Below are 22,618 nucleotides of genomic sequence, written 5' to 3' on the forward strand. Positions count from 1 at the left end.
ACGCCAAATTTCCCTGTTAGTGCCTCTGTCACGGAGAGTTGGCTCATTCGTTTTACGCTCTCTGCCGCTCTATTTCCGGTGACGCCGATGACACTGGATCCAGACACGCGCTGTGAAATCTACAAATACAGGGAAGAGAGCTATGCTGTTATTGCATAGCTCTCTATTCTTTCCGTCACAACTGTTCTCTGCGGATCAAAACTACTGTGACAAATACACAGTTACGGCCATCTTGCACATTCTGCTGAGTTTTCTCTGCAGCTACGTTTCCTCCCCAACACACTGCAACTCTGTTCCAGCTCTTGCTTCTCAGTACTTAATGGTAATTAGATAGAAACCTGAACCCCCCACCGCAAACCACATCCATGCCAACATACAGCACATAATGTGCGCACACTAACACACACGCAGAGGTAATGACCGTTCACTAATTTAGACAGCTCCGCTGATGGTCCTGCAGAGTTTGGATTATTCGTTAATGTAATGTTATCGTTTACAATAACACCACGAGCGAGAAATTTAAAAAAGATCATACTTTAAAAGATGAAAATAAAAAAGCTCTTGATTTTCCTCACAATAACGAGTCAAACATACAGTCGGGACTGACTCTAACTCTAGATTAGAGTAATTGCTCACTCCTGATTTCATTTTCATCTGTTTAGATCACAGACATCATGGAGAGAATCATTGAAAAACATCCCCATGTCCATAACTTTTGTGGTATTTTCTCTGTGTTAGCGTAACTCTAACATGGTGTCAGGACAAAAAGGACAAAAGAGATGATGATATATGTGATGATTAAAATGTCTTTAAATGTAAATGACCCATAACGGCTGGATAAAGTTTGCCGATCTGCTCATATCAGCAAAGACAGTAATATCTGTTGCAATTTGGGCAGGTGTTGGGGAAATAGTTCACTGCTTTTAAAAGTTCAAATACAGTAAACTATATGAGTTTCTGTGTTTGTTACAACTGAGTTGCATAAGATGCTTCAACGGTTAAGGCCAGATTGTCTATGATAATACATAACATAACACAAAACACTTCAATCTCCGTGAAAATGACAAGAGAGAGCTTTGGCCAATTTCAGGGAACAAAACAGAGGCAAACTGGCACTTATTCTTAGCTTGATGTACTGTACCGAAGAGTGAGTGAGAGGCAACTAAAACACATTTCAGTGTTTTGAATAATTCATAATCCGAGCTGAGCGCTGACCTCACAATGTCTGTAACCTCAAAAAAAGGGATGGACGGACAGGGACAGTCTCATTAGCAGCTGTTCTGACATGCCTGTACTTTTTACCTACACATTTTGATAAAAAAATGCTTGTTTATTATGAGTTTTCTTTTGCCCCATTACTCACCGTCGCCAGCTTGGGTCACTGCGGCACATAATGACACGCCTATGTGATCAAATGGAGACGCTGAGCTGCCTTTCTCTGCACTGTAGGGCTGCTGGCTGCTCACAGTGTCAGAGGCAGGGCCATTCATGAAAGTTTCACAGCGGTGCATGACGGCAGCACCCGAAAATAAACCATTTGCAAAGATCACAGCCTACACAAATGGGTGCCCAACAGGCTTTGTGGAAGCAGTTTCAGCACCTTTAACGGCAACAAGCGACACAGAAAACACAGGTCTGCGGTGCCGAAAATCAGACGGCACCGAAGCAACTGTGTGTCCACAAGACATAAATAAAATGTATGATTGGAGGTCAAAAGTGGAACTGATGAAACTCAACGAATGTAATAATAAATGGCACTAGATTATTGAGAGGATCAGGCTCTACAGGCTCAGGAGGAGTTTGGTAAACGCTGCACTGAAGCGTCCAGCATGGATTAGTGGTTATGGTTTGAAGCCAGGGATTGACAGCAAAATAACCAATCACAATCACTCCAGTTGATCCAACTGCAGGGTTTGATATAAAATCAATGGAAATTATGTTTGCTGACACATCAGGTGCTCGGCGTTCCCTGTTGGTGTTTCGAGCACAAGCACACGCTTGCGCCTGTTGCACAAACACAGTATATGTTTGTTTTCTCATACTTTGTGACTCTGTTTGGCCCACGGCGCAGCACAATATTTCCACTCAACTGTCAGTAATCAGTCCTGCCAGAAATGTGATAAAATAAAATGAACTAAAAAAATCCCAGCCCACTGGGAGTCCTCTTCATCCTTCCGACTCTCAAATGTACGCAATGTGCTGACAAAACCAAACACAAACCAAGCACAAGTTGAGCAACAAAAAGCCTCGACACGATTTGATGACTTCTGCCAAGTTTGCAAATGTAACCTATTGCAGGGAAAATAAGTTAGGAGCAGCCGTCTGTTTTCTGAGAATGTCAAAAAAAGGTCCTTGTGGATGTTTTGGCTCAGAGGAAGTGAACTTACTGGAAGGTGGAACCCATCCTCTTGCCATTTTCTGGAACTCCAGGATCTGGACAAACGTCTCCAGCGAGGCCACTCTGACTCACTGGTGATAAAAAAAAAACAAAACAAGTTTAGCAATCAGTGTTTGGCTTTTTTTTTGAGGTAGCAATTCGCATCTTGTTACTGTTAATGACATCATCACTCATCACACGAAGCTGACAACTTGTCCTCATACCACTTTTATGGTAAAATGAGCATGACGGAGAAAAATCACTGTTGTGACGGTGACATTTCAAGTTTTTTAGCTTATATGAGAGGAAAGCTAAGTGGTTAATTACTGATAGGGTAACTGGACATATGAGCAATAACCCACAACGGAGGCATTCGCTCAGTGTTTGAGTTTTAAAATCTAGTTTTAAAAACTTTTCTACGCACACACACAAACAGGTTTGTGCAGCTATTTTGACCCTAAATAAACCCTAAGACCCCAACCACAATTCAAAAGAAGCTTTTCCTCCAGTGTTTATTTTTCAAAGCTCTGTTGTTGGCTGAATTGTTTCATTATCAATGTCATCATCTAAGCCCAATCTAGACGAATCTCAACCATTTATAAGAGCTATTTAAAAAGCGCTGGAAACTAAATAAACATCCTGGCCTTATGATTATGAAGTGCAGACATTGTGAGTCATCACTGCAAGAAAACATATTTCTACTCCTATTTCTTTCACAAGGGTTAAGCCACCAGACAACCAGCCTGAAAGATGTTCATGTCAGTTATCAGGTGGTAAAAGTGAGGGCATGCTATGACCCCGCCTTTTACCCTATGTCAACGGAGATTGGCACCTTGCGCGGCCCTCACGTGGAGGATAACGGTGTAGAAGATGGATACCAGAAAGCAATGAAATAGAGCTTTACGCCCATATACTTGTCATTATGGTAGCCCTCAGGACGTCCGTGGAACAACGGTCCAATCACAGACAAGATTCACCGGCTTCTCACTATTGTGATTCCTTAACAGTTAAATAACCGCCAGATATCGAAAGTGAAAGTTATCTTGGAAAAAGGACGTAAAATCGAAATAAATCCAGGCGGCCTGAATAACATCATGGTCACAAGAGGCTTACAAGCAAAATTAAATAAAATCTTTGAGGAAATTGTAAAAAAAAAAAAGAGAAGAAGGTTGCTGTTTTTCATTAAAATAAAATGTTGGAACAACTGTTGTGCTGGAAATAAAAGCCAACACCTGCAGAGCTATCGTGAAGAGAACCGGCTTTCACATTTCAATCTTTCATTCCCTCATGTTTTCTCATCTATCTGCATGATCTGTTCTGCTACTAAAACAAAAAAAGCAGCACTGAAGCAAAACACTTGAGACTTGATTTTTTTTTTTTTGTCCAGCTCATGTTGTGGATCTTGCATTGGTTTTTATAGACTTCACTCTCTCTCTGGAAGCCTCCGCTGCATACCTGAAACATAATGTAAATGTAAATGAGACCCGACAAATGACAGGGTGCAGGCTACGTCCATCATAATGGAAGTCTGCGGATGAATAATGTAAAGGGAAAGAAATGGGAGGAATAAAATGAAGAAAATGAGGGGGTTGAAAAGTACTAAAACAGCACAGAGACAAATAAAAAAAGGAAAGAGAGAGATTCCTGCTCAGTTAACACATCTGACCTGGAGAAAATGCAACATCTGACCACGTAATGCCCCTCTGTGTTTTTTACTCCTCTCTCATCTTCCCAATCTGCCCTTGCTCTCACTCCCTCTTTCACTCTCTGTCATTGTGTATTCTTAGCTCGCTCACCCTAGGTGAGTGAAGCCCTAACTTCACAAAAAGCTTGGCGGTCCTCATCTTGACGCAGGTTGCAGCTGATCATCAGCATCAATCTTTGCTTCAATAATAATATTATCACTTTATTCTCCAAAGATTAAAAACAAATGTTTCTTCAGTTTGGCATTAAAACTTTAGGTTCTTAACCCTTTAACACCTAAGCCTCAAAAGTGCTTTTGCTCATTTTTCCAGAATAACTTTCATTATCGGGCAGTTATTCCCATTTTACTGCATGTTAAAGTAACGTATTAACAGCTTAAAATGAAGAAAAACACTGTAGGTGAACACGAACACCAGATTTTGAGTGTTAAATTTATACAGTATAATAATAGTTCGTGTTTGAGTTTTTGTCTCAATGTCCAAAAACAGGCCAAAAAAAGGAAACTAAGTACAGGTGTTTTTCCAACTTTCTCCTCTCTGGTGACAAAGACGCTGATTCGCCGGCTTCCTGCAACAGCGCGAGTGAAATTACCGTAATAACCACACGTCGGCTTTGACGTGCAACTTCCGATAGCATAAACCGTCCGATAATTACGGTAATGCAAAGTGCGCATGCGCAAAGGTGTCGCTGTGTTAAAGGGTGAAGGACATGGGACGTGTCCTCTCTTACGTGCATTAGCAGCAGTTTACAAAGTTCCCTGCGTCCAAGTGTACGCAGGATTTGCCACATTTGTATGACTGCGTTCTTCGCGAGTGTGTGAGTGCTGTATGTGCGGACGCGGCATGTTTGTGTGAGATACGATGCAAACAGAAGCAGCTGTCCGCTCTGCTTTGCCATGTTTTTTTTGATGTCCTGTCCAGAAAGCGGCACACAAACACACGGTAAAACACACTTCCTCTGTTCTGCTTCCTCGTTCCCTTTCTCTCTATGTGCTGTTCAAATGGTTTTCATTGGCAAAGCATATGACGGTTTAGATCACTGAAACACATCCAACTCATGCAAACAACATGAGATTGTTATAAGAAACACGCTGCCAAATATCACTGGTGGGCTGATGATGTCAAAAAAAATCCCCCAAGCTGACTTAATCCCATATTTGCACTTAAAAGACCATTCAACATTTAAACACAAGCGTATGATGCACAATGTCATTTCCATATCATCAAAGTGTTTCCAGAAAAGCTTTCATCTTAAAAACAACAACTTTTTAGGGAAATTTGTACAGTGTAATTGTAATTTTCTTTTTCTGATTTATGGATTAAACTGTACTCCACATGAGCTGCCTTCTATAGAGTCAACATTCACTATGCACTCATTAACAGATAAATCGATTATTAATTGATCACTTCATTTTCTGATTTCTACGACGGAGCATTAAGGCCAAACTGGGAAAAAGGAAAAAAAAAAAACTTAAGAGAATAAAGTTGTAATATTATAATCATTTTTTAGAATGATTTAGTTAAATGTATTGTTTTTATTATTAAACAGCAACAGAACACAGATGTAATCAGCAGTCGACCCCGACCAGCCATTTCCTCCTCCACAAGAGATGATTTCCTCCAAGTGTGTGTGATTCTTTCTTCCAAACAGACTCAGTTTCGTTCACAATCCTGATCCTGAAAGTCCTGATGCTGATGATAATGTGGTGCTGATGTGACACAAATATTAAGTGTTTCTTTATTTGTAAAGCCCAAACCAAAATATAACTTCACAAATGCTCTGCGGTCCAATCTGATCATCTGAGATTTTGCTTGAATAATAATTCTGACTTTATTCTCATCAGATTATTCTCATAATATTATAATGTTATTCTCAGAAAATAACGACTTTATTCTCAAAAGATCACAACTTTATTCTTGAAAGACTACAACTTTATTCTTGAAGGATTCCGACTTTATTCTCGAAAGATTATGACTTTATTTGTTTGTTACTTAAAATTTAAAATCTAATCTAATGAAACTCAAACACACATCAGGCATATATTCCTGTAATAGGTATTTAGATAATCCCATTAATATATCATGGTTACAAGCAAACCAAAACATGTAAAAAAAAAAACCTTAAAAAAACCCAAGAAGATTAAATAAAACCCTCAGGGAGTAAACATATAAAACTGAAATGACTGGTGGAAATGAAAGTCAACACGTGAGAAGAGTTAATGAGGCGGAAATAATGTTTTTACCATAGAGATTTAAAATAAAAAATAAAATAAATAACACTCTGACAAGTAATTACATCAGATTTCCTGCAAATGTTTCTTCAGTCTTGCTTTGCAGGATTTCTGGATTATTCAGTCAGACACTGACACCAGTTGCTTTAGTATTAGTTTTTTTTTTTTTTTATAGGATTTATGCTTTTATAAAAGTCAGTACTAGACGTCATCGTGCTAACAAGCGTGAGGAGATTATGTGGCTGCTGCCTTCGCCATTAGATTAGCCCTCTAAACAGCCAGATTAGAGGTGACACCTCTTCATTTTCACAGACAGACATTTATCATATACACTATTAGTTGTGGCCAGGAGGAGGATGTGACATAAATGTGATTTACACACTTGAAATCAATTTAATATAATTGGAAATTCATTTTATCTTCAAATATTGAATTTAATTTACTTTAACCTGAGTTACTATGACATCTTGTAAATATCTGAGAATTAAAAATGAGGTGAATCTCACAAAACGATGTCAGATGGGATCAGATTTTTGTCCCTCTCTCTCTCTCTCTCTCTCTCTCTCTCTCTTTCAGCCTTTCTTTTTCTTTCTTTTTTTTCTAGTAAGAAACAGTCATTGACTGAAGTTCCCAGGAGAACGAGTTACAAACCACTGGCCCAGGGAAATGGAGAAAAGTGGCAAATCACTGGCTCACAGAGCAACATAAAGACGGATGGTCAGAGAGGACATTTGCATTTAGAATGCAAAGCCACACAGCAACAAAAGTTTGTTGTTGTTTTTTTTGTTGTTGTTGTTTTTTTTCTAGAACAGTTGGCAGATTCATCGTTTAAAAAAACACACAAACAAATTAAAAGAAAAACAGTGTTCAGTGAGACAATAAGAAGGAGGATCAGTGAGAGAGAAAGACAGGGTGTGTGTGTGTGTATGTGTGTGTGTGTGTGTGTGTGTGTGTGTGTGTGTGTGTAGACGGGGCATAATTGCAAATTCAGACCTGTCACCTGCAGAGCAGTTACCGTGAACTATGGCAATTTCATGAAACTGTGTGTGTACTGTGTATTTGTTACCTCTTTAGGACGTTTTCTGCTGACCTTTTCATTGACCAATAGTCCTCATGGAGACCAAAAACCTGGTCCTAATGAGGCAGAACCTCAATTCTGAGGAGCTGGTCAGGTTTTTAGGGCAAGAGTTAAGGTAAGGGTTACTGAAAGCATTTGTTTCACACTTCTTTTTTTGCTTATTTTAACCACAAAAGGACCAGAAATGATCCTGTGAGTAAGTGTTTTTGCCCATTTTTCAGAATAACTTTCTATAACTGGCAGTTGTTTACAATTTACTGCATATTAAAATATTGTTTTATGTATAAAAAAACATTGTATTTGTACATGAACACCAGCTTTTGTGTGTTAAATTTGAACTTTGAACAAAGTTGAGAAAGCGTTAAAGGGTTGAGCTGCCAAGATGAATGGAAGTCAGTGCAAGAACAGCTGCACAGATGTGTGAGTGTATGTGTGAGAGTGTGTGTGTGTAATCAGTTGATGTGTGTTTCAGGTGAGAGGGTTTGAGGTGCTCTTCAGACACCTGCTACACGAGGAGAGGAATGTGTGAAGTGCAGTTTGTTGATGTGCTCTGTTCCGCTCTCCTCGCTGCCTCTTATCCACTCTGCCCTCTTTTCTTTCCTCTGCTGCTCGTGTTTCACAGGTCAATCACACCAAGAGCTAACGCCCGCGGAAGCCAAGCAGCCCAGCACTGTTCTGTTCCAGCTGAAACCCAAATGGCTTGAGCCAAGAGTGAGGAAATAGTGTATATGTTTATTTTATTATCCTGATGACTATAGACCATGCATTACTGTGAGGTTTTTCCCCATGAAAACTGTTAAGCCATGCTACTGAGCCACTTTAAAGTGGCTGCATCACTTTCATTTTTTTTGCAGGCTAGCACCACCTTGCCTGCTAAAGTCACTGATTATATAAATCCCACTTTCAACAATGATGATTCATTACAATTGTAAGTCATTGTCCAGAGAGTACAAGTCCTTAATCACAATCTGGCAGCCTCTCTGTAATTATGACACATCCTAAGCAGAAAGCTAATGCTACTGTTAAACAAAGACCACGACTACAGGATGGGATTCCAGACTTAGCATCCAAAATAATGTTGGCCTTTGACTTTTTCTGCACAGAAACATTAAAGTTTGGCCATATTTTGTGTCAGACGTGTCATGTAAACACTGACGTTACATAAAACACGATGCAAAAGTCTTAGGTTACCACATTTAAGAGTGGCCAGATGCAAAATGATGCTATTTCGAATGGAATGATGTAAATGAAAGTTGGTCTTATGTATTAGTAAGTGTCCATTGGGTTCAAACTCACATACAGTAACTTGTGTAAGTAAAGGTCGAGCATGTCGACATTTCTCACAGCAGGCATTTTCAACATAAAATGGCAGATAAATACAGTACATGTGTTACCAGTGACATTAGTTTTAAGAAAGGTCAGGGTCTTGTTATCGTTCAAGCAAAAGGGGAGATACTTAAGCCTGTAAAAGCATTTCTTATTATTATTATTAGATTTGTTGGTGTCACTTTATTTGAATAGTCCATTGTCGACTCTTTAAGTAATCAACAGGTATTCAGCAACATGTCAACAGATAATCAGTAGAAACATATTTATATCTACTGTTTTTCACTCTAATTACATGGTACTGACACATATTTAAAGTGAGGTTATCCGTGCTAACAGTCTGTTGATTGTCAACTACACGATAGATAAGCAACTAACTGTCAACTTATTCATAATATGATGCTTAATTCACAATAAACACATAGTCAATCAACTAAGAACTGATCATAGTTGACATGAACCTGTTAACTGTAAAGTGACTAATCAGAGAAAAAGAAGAGAGTCAACTAACTAGATGCTGACACAATCTACAAGTAAGTAAGTAGTTAATAACACTGTATTTATAAAATATAAAATAGTATTTATAGTCAACTGACACTGTTGTATATGGTTAGGGTTTGAATATTAAATACTTGCTGATTACTAATATAGTCAAAAAATAAATATATTTATTGTATGTATTTTCTAGTTATTTTCTAATACAGAAGCTGACAAAAATAAAATACTTTTGCACAGTAGAATAGTTCTAAAAGGCAAAAACTGTAACCAGGAGTTGTCCAAGTCCAAGACCTGATGTTATGGACACTAAAAAACACCATGTTTTACTGCAGTTACGTGGACATTTAGTGTCTTTTAAGCCCGTTGTTCTTTCTTTTGTGCCAAAACCTAACCCCAGGTTATCCAGAGTGTCTAAACATGACCAAGCTCTTTGCCAGATAATGGTAATGAACCACTGACAATTTCTAAAAAGTGGCTAAAAGAGTATCTGCAGACGTGTCAGTAATATGATTTTGGTTCAGGATTATGAATAGAATTGAATCATATTGCAATGCTCTAAAAATTGTAAATCTTTAAGTTTGTGTGGTCTCATAACTTCAAGTCTATCAACGTGCCGTGCATTTGTCACCGGTAGCACATACTGCAGGATTTAATCAATCGTCAATTGGAGAATTATTCATAAACAAGCTGTTCTCAAGCAGAATTAAAGTTATTCTCATGTGTGTCAGTCTATTAGTCTGTGCTTTAATATAAGCCGGAGGCTGTTACAGGCTGTCTTTCAGATTATGATTCATAAGCACTCCATTCTCAAGACAGGTAAAAGTCATTATCATCAGTCTCTAGTTCTTTGTAATGATTATATATTACATAGAGACGACACATTCCCCGCCATACTAGTATAATACAGTGTTACCGCTGGGAGAAACATTGTTCAAAGACAGTTTTGGGACTGAAAGTGGTCAGCGGCTTTACTTTTTCCTAATGTTTTAATGATCTCGGTTCTCAGCCTGATGCTCTAACTGTAACCTCACTGAACCTTCAGTTCAAGCACCGAGATTTTGGTCACAGTGATGAAAAATGTTGGTATGTTTTTAATGACTGAGGATCCCACAGTGAGAAAGTACATTTCTCATTTAGGTCTAGAGTTTAAGAACATTAGGGGGATCCCTGGACGACACAGTTAACAGTCATTATCATCATTCTTTAGCTGCACAGAATGATTACAGATAACAAAGGTGCACAGAACAATGGTTCTGTAAAGTGCAGCTTCTAATTTTACAACTGGGATACAGACTTTTGAGCATATGTGATCATTGTACTTAAACATCATGATAAAATACAGACTCCCCAAGGCAGACGTGTATTATTATGAGTCAGTAAGTTTCTCACAGAGCTGCAGTAGACTTTGCTTTTTAACTAAATACAGAGTGGGAGTCAAGCGTCTAACATTATTGAAACATTTTCAGACATGGACAAGTCCAGAAGGTTTGCTCTTCACATACGACAGACGCACTGGGAGACTGCCTGGGTCATACATATCCAACAACAGTGGGCCACTCTCCACACAATCCAGGCAAGGCCTTGGCACCTGACTTAAGCATGCAGCACACAGATCCCACTCCCACTTGCTCACTATTCTAAGTTTTGACCCAGAAGTTTGACTAGTAGGGATAAATTCTTAAAAAAAAAAAAAAAACATTAATACTACTAATTATAAGTTAGTAAAAATGTCTTGATTTCATGGCGGGGCTTAAGCAGCTTTGGGGACTGTTGAGGATCTGGGCTTCCAGACATCACATTGCTGCTTATATAAAATGACATTGTAGTAATAAATATAATATAATATAATATGATATATATATATAAACATGTCACCTTTCACTTTCCTCGTTCCCTCCTCTGTCCCTGATTTTTTCTTTCACCGCAACCTGTCTTGGCAGATGGCCGCACATTTTTGAATCTGGTTCTGTGAGAGATTTTCTTCCTGTTAAAAAGAAAGTTTTTCTCTCCACTGATGCCTAGTGTTTGAACTGTTGAGGTTCTCCTCTCTCTATAATAATGTGATGGTCTCTGCCTTACTATGCACAGTGCCTTGAGATAATATATGTTGTGATTTGAAATTGAATTGCTGCACAGAAACCAAAAGCTCAGACTTAAAGTCTACAGTCCGAGGTGACTCGTTCAAAGTTTGAGTCAACAGAGCATTTCTGAGGTTTCCTTTGTACATGCTGTAGCTAATGGAATCAAAGAAGCATTTTAGTGGCTATGATTTTTGTCTAATAAATATTATCTGAGCGGAGTTTTCCATATTATTTCCATAATATATAATACAGAGGAAGAGAGGTGTACAGAACACAATGTTTTTCGTTCACCACAGCAGACTCACTTAAGGTGACTCTCATGTGGAAACCACTTTGTATTCGACTGTGCTACATGTGAGCGTGTGCACAGTCAGTGTAAGTAAAACAAGGAGAGAGAGAGAGAGAGAGAGAGAGAGAGGGAGAGAGATCCATGCATACTCTCAAATACACACAGAGAGCACAGCGGTTTTAATTTTAATTGCAGGAGCACATGAGGAGGCACACAAGCGCATTTGATTTTGTCTTCACGTCCACACGCATATGCAGAAAAACACTATACGAGTGTTAATTGCACCAGTACATGCTCGGCTGAGTGTGAAAATCAGCAGGATTATTGATGAGGTTTTTATTATGGAGCTAGATGCTAAGGAATGGATGAGGTATGAGCCTGGGCTTCTGTGATAATTAAAAGCCTCTGCATTTGATCTGGATGCCGTTTGAGACGCACAGACCCCCCCCACCCCCGAAGCTTCCAAGACATATGTCAACCATCCCACACTGCAGGGGTGTTTATCGTATTTATCATTAAATTCATTGGTTTTATTGCTTTGTAGTGTTTAGGCTCAATTGGATTCCCATTATCTGCTGCTACGGCGAAGAAATATTTGTCCTGAGGTCCAGGTGAAAGAGACACTTTCACCTCCCATATGGATCACCTCATAAAATACTGAGATAAAATACACAGAGAAAGATCGGCGGCTCAGGATACCACTGGAGAAGCTTCCTTCACACAGTTTTTTTTCATTTTAAAAGTAACTTTAAAAAAAAAAAAGGACGGATGTATTTGAATTTCAACCGTTGTGATTCATCAGGTGTAAAACATCGGATATCACACGGATGAAACTGAGCAAATACCCAGAAAAAATAAACACAGGCACAGAAGAGGGTTTTTCTTCATATGGCTTATGAATGACAGCAAGCAAATTAGCATATTAGGTGCCTCCAGTAAAGTGAATTAAGAGTGGATGTGTTATGAATCATTTTGGGACTTCTGCAAATATTTTTAAACAGTTTTCTTGAGATGTGACAATAAGAAAAGGTTTTCATTTCAAATGTAATATTAGTAACGATACACATCCACCATTACTGAGATAATTGATGCTGCTGATTTGTGTATAAACAGTATTTGTGATTGTAAACATCGTTCCCTTTCAACCACTTAAACAAATCATATTAATTTTCTTGTTTTCTGTGCAATGTTTACCGATTATTCCATTTGTGCAGTTGCTTTTTATTTTATGGCTTTGATTTTATTGCTTTTATTTGGATTTTATTGTTCTCATTGTGTGTCATTTATTATATTATTATCGTTGTTGTTATTGTGTTTATTGCACTGCCAGTGACAATGCTTTCATTGTGGAAGGATGAGCGATTTATGGCGCTCAAAACCACAGATGCTTAACGGCGAAGCGCAGACATGCTTTGTGCTCTTGATTGGAAAGTGCGCGAAGAGTGCTTTGTTATGATACAACAAATTGCACAGAGAAAGGCATCGCACTGTCCATTGTGATCGCGTTGAAATTAATCAAGTAAAACTGCAAAATGTGAAAAGGAAACAGGGGATGGGGGAGGATGGGGAACTCTAAAGAGACAGAAATAAACAAAAATTGAAGCACTGCACTTGAATATTGATGATCATAAATGTCCGTAATTGATTAATAAATCGCTCTACTGGCTTTCGCATGAGTCGCAGAGGACATGTTTCTCCAGCTCTGGCCAAGAAGAGTCACAACACTGTCCCTCCAGGCTCCACTTTTGAAATGTTAAAACATAACAAACAGCTGACACGGATAATACAAACATCCAGTCCACTGGGAAAATAGCAGTGGAACCGAAAGTGAGTCAGGTAGATGCAGTGAGTTTATTGTTTATTTTTATTTTTATTTTTACAAGCACGGTAAGGTGCACTGTGTGCCTGATTTTTATTTCTATTAAAATGAGATGAACATTCATATCAGACTCATTGGGTCAAAGCTCAGCTGCATGAGTGTTGCTGCATGTCACTATTTTACAGTGTTGGTCATTGTTATTTATTTCAGATTGAATTTTTTTGGCCTTGTCATAATAAAAGCAATTCAAGCATGATGGAATTTGATTTGATTTTGAAAAAAGAAGTTAAAAAAACCCTTCAGATTCTGAGACAGTTTCACCTGTAAGAGAAAAAGTCCACAAACCATTGACTTGAAAACCCCCACTTCTCTCAGCCTTGACTTAAACTGTAATCTTTATGGTGTATACTTTATTGTATTTTCATATTTTTGAGCAACAGAACGTGTTCGACACTGTGACAGAAGCATTTACACAGTGAAATAGTGCCTTTCCCTTTTTTTTTTTTTGCCCATTTGCATAATGAAAAGTAACTGCAGCGAGTCACATACGTTTATGGGCTTTGTGGTTTGTTGGCAGTGAAATGATGTGTCGGTTTTCCTCTGTACAGGTTAGAAGTTTTATATTCCCAGGAGTAATTGTATTTCCAATATACACTGAATATTTATTTTTTGTTTTGTTTTTAAAGGGTGTTGAAATGTCACAGTAGCCACAAACAGACACACATTAGAGTTTACTTACAGACAGCATTTTTGTGACTTGAGTCTTTACTTGGCATCATCTTCACTCCTCTGGACTTCAGCTCGATTGCTTTCTTGACTGTAAAAGAAAAGAAATAAATGTCATTATACAGCCTAGACCAGTGATTCTTAAACTTTGTATACCACCTGACAAAATATTGAAGTAACATCATCATCTGCAACGTTAAAATAAATAGGACGAGCAAAGTCAGCTACGGACTTTTCACAGGAGGCAGATTCCTTCCTCAAATATACTGGTAGAGTGAAATGAGATTAAGATGGAGCGAGAGACAAGGTGAATTATTATAAACACCGAGTGTATCGCTAGTGACACATTTGCGCAAGCGCACCTGGCATTATCATAATTATGTGACGGTTTGTGCTATCGGAAAATTCCCAGCGGTTTGTGAAAGCTGAGAAGTTGCACGTCAAAGGCAACGTGTGGTTATTACGGTTTTCAATTTCACTTGAGCTGTTGCAGAAAGCCGGCGAATCAGCGTCTTTGTCACCAGAGAGCAGAGAGTTGGAAAAACACCTGTTTCCATTTGTTGGCCTTTTTTTGGACATTGAGACAAAAACTCAAACATATACTATCATTACACTGTAAAAAGTTCAAATTTAACACGCACAATCTGGTGTTCACCTACAGTGTTTATATAAATAAAACCTTTTGTTTTCCTTTTTTTTAAATTGTTAATACACTATACTATGGGCCTTTTATGGTTAAAATGAGCAAACATTTTGAGGCTTAAAGGGATCAATTGTTGTTTGTTGTGGTTGTTGCTATTTGTTTCTTTTTCCTACGCACTCTGGTTATAATTCATCAGCACCACTTCGGTCACATACCCTGGTATATACTGTAGAAAAGCGTTTCTGATTAACCTCCAAGTTGAGGAAGCTCGTGTACCACTGGTGGTACACATACCACAGTTTGAGAATCATGTGCGCAGGTAAATTCATGAATTATTAGTGTCTCATCTGTGTGTGTGTGTGTGCGACATCAAAAACAGTTTCCTCACACGCCCGCTCCCACATCACAAGATAAATGTGACAGAGGCAGAAAAGAAAAGAAAGAGAAGAATAAGATTTAAAAAGATTAGGAAACATAAGAATGAGGAAGCGGAGACAAAAGAGAGGAGCGGCATTAAAAATGTGTGGCCTCTCTTTGAGCCTTGGTAACACTGCAGTGGATACAGCTACGACAAAAACGACGGTCCACTGGAAAACAGACACGGCATAAAAGTACATCTCTCTCTCTCCCGATCTCTGTTTCTTTCTTTCTGTTTACACTCACATGCGCACACACACACACACAGAACGTGGTCAAAGTGCTGATGTAATGACATTTACAGAAAACAGACAGCCTCACTGTGTTGTTCTGTGTGCTGCAAGTGGCCAATTAAACCTGGGCCGCTGTGTGGCGACTAATATGCATTTTGAAATAGCGATTCAGCGAGACATGAGGAGAGAAACTGGGCTTGTAACAAGAGGGTCACCAGTTCAAATCCCAGGTTGATTTAAGCACAGAGGTCAAATTCAATATAATTGGTGTGTGTACAAATAAAAATGACAGAGAAGTCTTTCCAATCATTCGTCAATCGATTGCTATGTAGAATGTAACCAATTAAATATTAATTCATTAATGAAGCGCCCGACAACGATCGATAGCTTTCCCTTTGTGTGGCACTTCTCTGGACCTTATTTACTGCATTCAAACATCAGAGGGTGCACATCAACCAAAGCACTATTTTACTTAACGGTTACTTAAAAATGGTTAAGTGACCATTAGGTCATCATTACCCACTGATGAATTGATGATTAGTTTATCCTTTTTGTGCACCATGGCAGGGAACAGTGCAGCTACATGAGGTTCACAGTGGATGTGTCTGCTGCTGCATCTCACTCGCGCGTGTCCACACACCACCAGTACGTTTATGACTTTAGTTTCTGATTCATCGCTGACAGAAAATGTCATGTGATTTACTCAGACGGACAGAGACAGAGAGAGAGAGAGAGAGAGAGAGAGAGAGAGAGAGAAAGTGAGAGAATCTGCCCTTCACCTGGTATACTTACTACAGCTGCTAAAATTGATTTCAAAATATAATTTGTATGTATTCAGATTCAGCCTGGACACTAAGGACTTGTTTAGACTATGGCCCAAATTGGATTTGTAAGCATTTCCGATCAGAATCTGATCTTCCTGACCAACTGTTCACACTACATAAAGTGATCAGATCCAATCTGTGTGTGTCCATATTGACATAGTCCAAGTCTCCAACATGGATTTCTATAGTTACAGGTCAATCTGTTTCTGTCTGTGGAGCTGCGGCACAAACTCTCTTCTCCACATTAAACTATTGTCTTTCACTGTGTTGATTGTTTAACACACCTCCAGTTAACACCTGTCTCCCTGAATCTGCGTCATTGATGTTGTTGTTGTTTGTCTCACGCTGCTCGTGACGCAGAGGACACGTTGACATGCTACCTGAGCGCATCTGAAACCACCAACGTATGTGGGTTTTAATGAGCTTTGGAAAAATGGGACTAAACAAGGCCTTGAACTACTAGTAAAGGTGTCAAGTTAACGTAATCATGCTGGTAGAATGTGTCAATATCATGAAACAGCTAAGGAAAGTGCTCACACACATTTCTGTAAAAGACACTCAGCTCTGCTACTTTCCCCAACGAACACTTAAAACAAACACCTGCATGCAACTATAGGTGCTTTAAAAAAAGAAAAGAAAAGAAAGAAAAATGTGTCATATACCTTGGTATTGAGCACTGAATCCTTTCCTTCGATGGTTGCTGTCTGAGGTAAAATGTATCCGAAGCCAGTTCTTATTCGATATCACCGGTGAGGGCAAGGTTGTTCCAGTCAACCTGTACAAAAAAAAAGAAGCAAATAATGACAACTGTAAAAAATATATTCACATTGTACAATCCAAAATGTGACAGAAATAGAAAAGTGTGACTGCACTAACTTTTTTGCTGCATAGCGTATTCATTCTATACTATGAGCACAGCAGAGGAAGACAATGTCCACGGGTAAGTGAAAATTCAAACTGTCCAACTTTGCAGAGAAATACACAGATGTCTCCTCCAGTAAAAAACACTGTTGCAACTGTGAAAAGTGGACATATTTCTATACATTTATGTATTAGAGTATAATATTGAAATACACATAAAAGTTTGTGTTTGTGGATGAAAGACTGGATTTAAGTATTGCAAAAAAAAGTCCAACAAAAAGATGCAGCAGTTGGAGGGAAAGTGCTTCGAAATTGCTGCTGTGTAATTAGGGATCGCAGCTATAGAGTGTAGCACGACCAAGTGCTCCTGTGAAAAATGTTGCGAAATTACACATCAAAAAAAATGATCAACACAGTATATCACACGAGGCACAGCACGGAAGTGTTAATAACTACATGCGACTTCATCCGAGGGCGCGCGCGTAATAGAAAATGTCTTTACGTGAAGCAGAACTTTCCAAAGTACGATTTTGTATGAGTGCCTGGCAGTCATTTATGGAGGTATTTTGTTGAAAGGCAATTTGTTCCACTGGCATGGAGGATATAACCCATTCACATAATGATCTATGCTGACCAAAAGTAGGTTTATGCAGCTGTATTAAATACTCTACAGCACCAAACTGTGTTTAGAATCCAAAGTCAATGGAGGTTTATCAGGTATTCCATCCCTATACACCTATACAGTCACAAGAAATCTAATCCCATTGTTCCCATACTCCTACACAATCATAATTGTAATGAGTTTTATTACAAATTGAATCATTTATGGCCTTAAAAGAAGCATATATACCTTACATTTATGACTGTGGCACTCTTTGAAAAACAACAAAAATAAAACAAACATACATTATTACCAGACTGAAAGTGCAAATAACAGACATGAATACAAAGAAAATGGAAACATTGCATAAACAATTGTAAAAGACAATCACAGCAGTGTTTTCACACGTATAACTGGCAACGTATAGCAAGAAACCTGGTGTTGGCCAGCAGCAAAATCAGCACCATACTGTACAGTTGTGTGCTAAAGTCAAAATGTGTTGTTTTAGCAATGACATGAAGACCATACAGTATAATTATTTTGTTCAGAAAATTTTACATACACATGTGGCAGGGGCGTAGGTTTGCGTAATATTTGGAGAAAGCCAGATTGTCTATACCAATATTAAAGACAGGGCAATGTCTACGTGTGCGTGAATGCCGTGAGAGGAGAGCGAGCGGATTTAACGAGCGTCAGTGAACGTATCACAAATCACAGAGGAGACGAGAGAGAGAACGCAGGTGACGTGCTGTTCTGACAACACAGCGGTGAGTGTCACAAAATTAGACATGAAAACGACAAAGCTGGTGGTGCCCTGAGACGTTTTTGTGTTCATAACAAACTCACACTCCAGAACTGTAAAAACAATGTTCAACAACCACAACCAACCTCTTATTAATGGAATAAGAAAGGGCAAATTATGATGATTATTTGATTTTGCTGTGATATCCAAATGATTCTGAGCTCAGAATCTAATGAAAGATTACGGGCAGATGAATACTTTTACCCTTAAGAAAAATATGCAGTCAAAAAATCTTATGAAGCTGTTTCCACAACATCACCACTAAGACGACGGCGACTTGGTTGCCTTTGGTAAATGTTACATCATAATCTTATCTCTTGCATTTCGTTAATAAAAGCAACCAAGAAAAACTGCCCAGGAGTCAGTGTTCGACAATTCTCCCTCGTGCACAGAAGCCACTGTAACTTCCTTTTTAATAAAGCTGCAGGTATGTACCGTGCAGACAGGGAAAGACAGAGAGGGAGGATGCACAGGGGCGGTGTGAAATATTAAACAGGCTTGTAAGAGGATCTTATTTAGTGCTTATTATAGCCTTCTGCATATAGTCAGGAATGTTATCAAATCAAATAAAAGGGAAGAAGACGGAACAAGACAACGGATGAAAATCAGAGAGAAAGAGAGAGGATGAGAAATGTCAGATGAGACAAAGTGTCTCTGTCCAAAGACTCTAACTCCACAGAACGCACAGAGGATCAACTGTGGCGTCTCGGTGTGGTTAAATACAAATGTGTGACAGTACAAGAGATAAGAAATGAGACAGAAAATATGGACGTTTTCCCTGCACTTCTGTATGTGATCCATATGCACACACTTTCTACACACCTTCGGTGATCAAATGACATAGAAGGTAAATGAAGCACACGACAGGCGAGTAAATAGTGTCGGTAGTTACAGTATATGTCCCGCACTTCACCTCTGTACTCCGTTTGCAGCGGGGCAAGTAAAATTGATGAGCAACTCCGACAAGCACCAACAAAGCATCTTTTTTTATTAGACCTTCAGTCCAGTAATAATCCTGTTTAGCTGCATTATTCAGAGCTACTATACACTGTATATGAATGAAAACTGATTCATGTTTTAGATACAATTTTCAAATCATATTACAGTACAGCGGGGCAATAATAAATACTAAAAAAAAAATTGAATTGAATTAACCTCATACCACCAATAATAACATTTTATTGTTAGACATTCTCTAGTTAGTGTATGATAACTGTGAATGGAGGAAGTCGGCTAATGCAGTGCATACAGACAGTGTGAATGACGAGGATCATGAAATGGAGGTAAATGAATGGTTGGAAAAAAGAAAACACAGGGCTTTGACACAACTAGACAGGGAGCACATCGCTCCAATCCAAACAGTTCTCCTCTCCACTGGCTCCCAGTGTGTTTTTGAATCCATTTCAAACTTTAAATGTTCGTTTTTCAAACCCTAAATGGCCTCGCCCCAGGCTATTTAACTGGAATTTTAACTGTTCGCAAGTGTGGCAGAGCTTTGCAGTCGTCCAACCAATCGCAGAAAATGTTCTGTCATAATGTTCCTTTCACTTTGTTTTTCTTGTATATTCTTATATATACTATTTTTGGCAAAGAACCATATGCATAGACCTTGATTTTCTACATGAAAATAAAGGGAAAATGTCTTGTTATATCCTACAACAACACTGTAAATTTGACCTAGACCTTGTTGTGTATTACAACCATCCTTATGAAGCGTCCACATCCTAATGTGGTTAGATCAGTTTGGTTGGAGGACATTTGTTTTCACAAAGGGCTGTGGAGGATTAGTATGTGTTTGCATCTCTATTTCATAAATGTATATTAGTCCCCAGTGATGTAAAAATCAATTGTTCCTGTTTTTAAAATGATTGAAGAGGCGGCACTCACATAGTTCTTCTAAGAGCCCAAACTTGGAAGTTAAAATTGGGATGAGATTATCATAAGTAAGTGCTGAATCAATCCATGTAGTGGTGCACATTAAAATAAGGGTTTGAAGACATTAATGGGTGTAAGTTTCCTAAACTGCTATAATTGCAAGGATGGATGTTTGCAGCTTAACTAAATCAGATAAATAAAGTCATCCCGCGTAAGAGAGTGGAAAAAGTAAAAAAAAAATATGTAAAGTGGGGAGAAAAATGGTTGCACCTTTTCCATTATTCATAGTGACTGGCCAGCTGCCTGACATTGGAAAAGAGAGTGAGACAAGAGGTCAGCAAAGGACAACGGAGGAATGAGACTGAATGTGAACAAAGTAAGGGGAGGAAGAAGAGGAGGGAAAGAGAAAAGAGACTGATAAATGCTTGTAAGGAGAGATACCTGTGCTGAAAAGGAAACGAGGGAGGAGACGGATAATGAATGACAGAAAACAGTTAAGCAGGGACTGATGAATGAAGTACACAGGAAAAAAGGAGGTGAGATCAGGAAATCCACTTAAATAAATGGAGGACGGGGGTTAGACTCGCCGCAAGGAGAGGTCGAAAAGTGAAAGAGGGTGAGTCTAAATGAGGTTAGACATTACAAAAACAGATTGTGAAGTGTGGAGATAAATGACAACACAAGTGAAGCTGGAGAAGGGGTGAGCAATGTTGGGAGAAGGGATGAGGGGACAGGGGGAAGACAATTGTAAAACAAAAAGGAGGAATGAAAAAAACTGTGCGATGAGGAGGAGAAGAAAAGAGGCAGAGCAACAAAAGGATAAAAGGGATCATACCAGAGGAGAGGAGATAAGACAAGGAAGAGAGGAGCTGGGTGACAGTCCGAAGAAAAGAATGAAAAGAGGGGAGAAGAGGAGAGGAGAGGAGAGGAGAGGAGCGGAGAGGAGGACAAAGGTACCAAATGCAGGAAAATGTTTCATAACTTACGAATGTCTCTATTATTAGACCAGGAGCTTTTTAGTAATACATGGACGTGACAGCACGGACAACTTCCTACTGTCTGCGCATCATTGTCTTGGCCCCTATCCTCCCTATTGGCTGCTTGTAATGCTGGCAATACATTATTTCAGGCTCATTCTCCTGCTGCACATGCTCAAGTCCCTGTGGACGTAAGTATCTGCAAAACGACAAAGAAGACGCCATAAAAATAAATGATTGGATACGAGTCTAAAAAGTTGGAAAGCACATTATTCTCAACATAAAGCTGTTTATTCCGAGTGCTTAGTGCAAAACCCTGGTGCGCCGGTACACTGTTAATCTTATAACACATCCACCCACTCACACAGAAACACATATACACCGAGGGACAACCACACAGCCAGTAAACATAATTTAAAATGTAAATACAAGAGAGAGGGCCACACGGCGAAGGAGAGGCCAGCACTGTTGCCCCACAGCAAAAAGCCCCGGGTTTGTGACCCGGTCAGAGCAAGAGCCTTTCTGCATGCTTCCAGCTCCCTTCTATCCTCGTGTAAAGGATAAAGAAGTGGTAGAGAATGAATGAATGAATGAATGAATGAATGAGCATAGCATAGAAGGAGAGTAGTTGAAAAGGAAGCAAGGGAAAAAAAGGTAAAAAGAACGAGTAAAGGAAGGAAAAGTGTGGAAATAAAACGCTACACAGATGGATGAGAGGAGACCAAGGGAAAAAAGAAAAGATCTGAGCAAATTTCTTTGGCAGATATCACTGATCCCTTACTGGCAAGCACTGAGCTACTGAGAATGGACAAGGTTCATTGGTTTAATGTGATGCCCTTTGAATTGGCAGATGAAGCATAGAGTTTTGGCAAAGTGGCTGGAGGGTGTGTTCAAACCATCACAGCTGAATCTGCCTGAGAAAACAGACCAAGGTCAAGGTGCTTGTAAAGACAATCTAGCAGAAGGTTTAATCTCCCCATGGCCTATACCAGGGGTCTGCAACCCTCGGCTCCGGAGCCGCATGAAGCACTGAGAGCCCTCGGCAGTGGCTCCCTGTAGCTTTGAAAATAACACCTTGGGGATCAAGGTGATAAATAAAATGGTTTTAATATTTTCTTAACTAGAATATGCCTGCCACCTTTATCCCAGTGACAAATCTGTGTTTGAAATATAAATATATACATGCTTCTCCCAACACTTCTATGAACACAAAAAGTAAATGCAAATGCTCGGTTTTCTTTTTGTAGTTCTTCAGTT

At 39.1% G+C, this 22,618-nt stretch overlaps 1 protein-coding gene across 1 annotated transcript in view; it reads right to left on the reverse strand.

Annotated features, from left to right (window-relative positions):
• The window catches only part of LOC122772647 (CUB and sushi domain-containing protein 1-like), a 292,253-nt gene that overhangs the window by 163,078 nt on the left and 106,557 nt on the right, over positions 1 to 22,618 (reverse strand). Inside the window, exons 6-8 of the mRNA XM_044030836.1 lie at positions 16,908 to 17,020; positions 14,142 to 14,219; positions 2,388 to 2,469 (exon numbers count right to left, since the gene is read on the reverse strand). Coding sequence (XP_043886771.1) covers positions 2,388 to 2,469; positions 14,142 to 14,219; positions 16,908 to 17,020 — 273 coding nt within the window. The remainder of the gene's footprint in view (positions 1 to 2,387; positions 2,470 to 14,141; positions 14,220 to 16,907; positions 17,021 to 22,618) is intronic.

Source organism: Solea senegalensis, linkage group LG7 (genome assembly GCF_019176455.1).
Source record: "Solea senegalensis isolate Sse05_10M linkage group LG7, IFAPA_SoseM_1, whole genome shotgun sequence".
Taxonomy (NCBI): domain Eukaryota; kingdom Metazoa; phylum Chordata; class Actinopteri; order Pleuronectiformes; family Soleidae; genus Solea; species Solea senegalensis.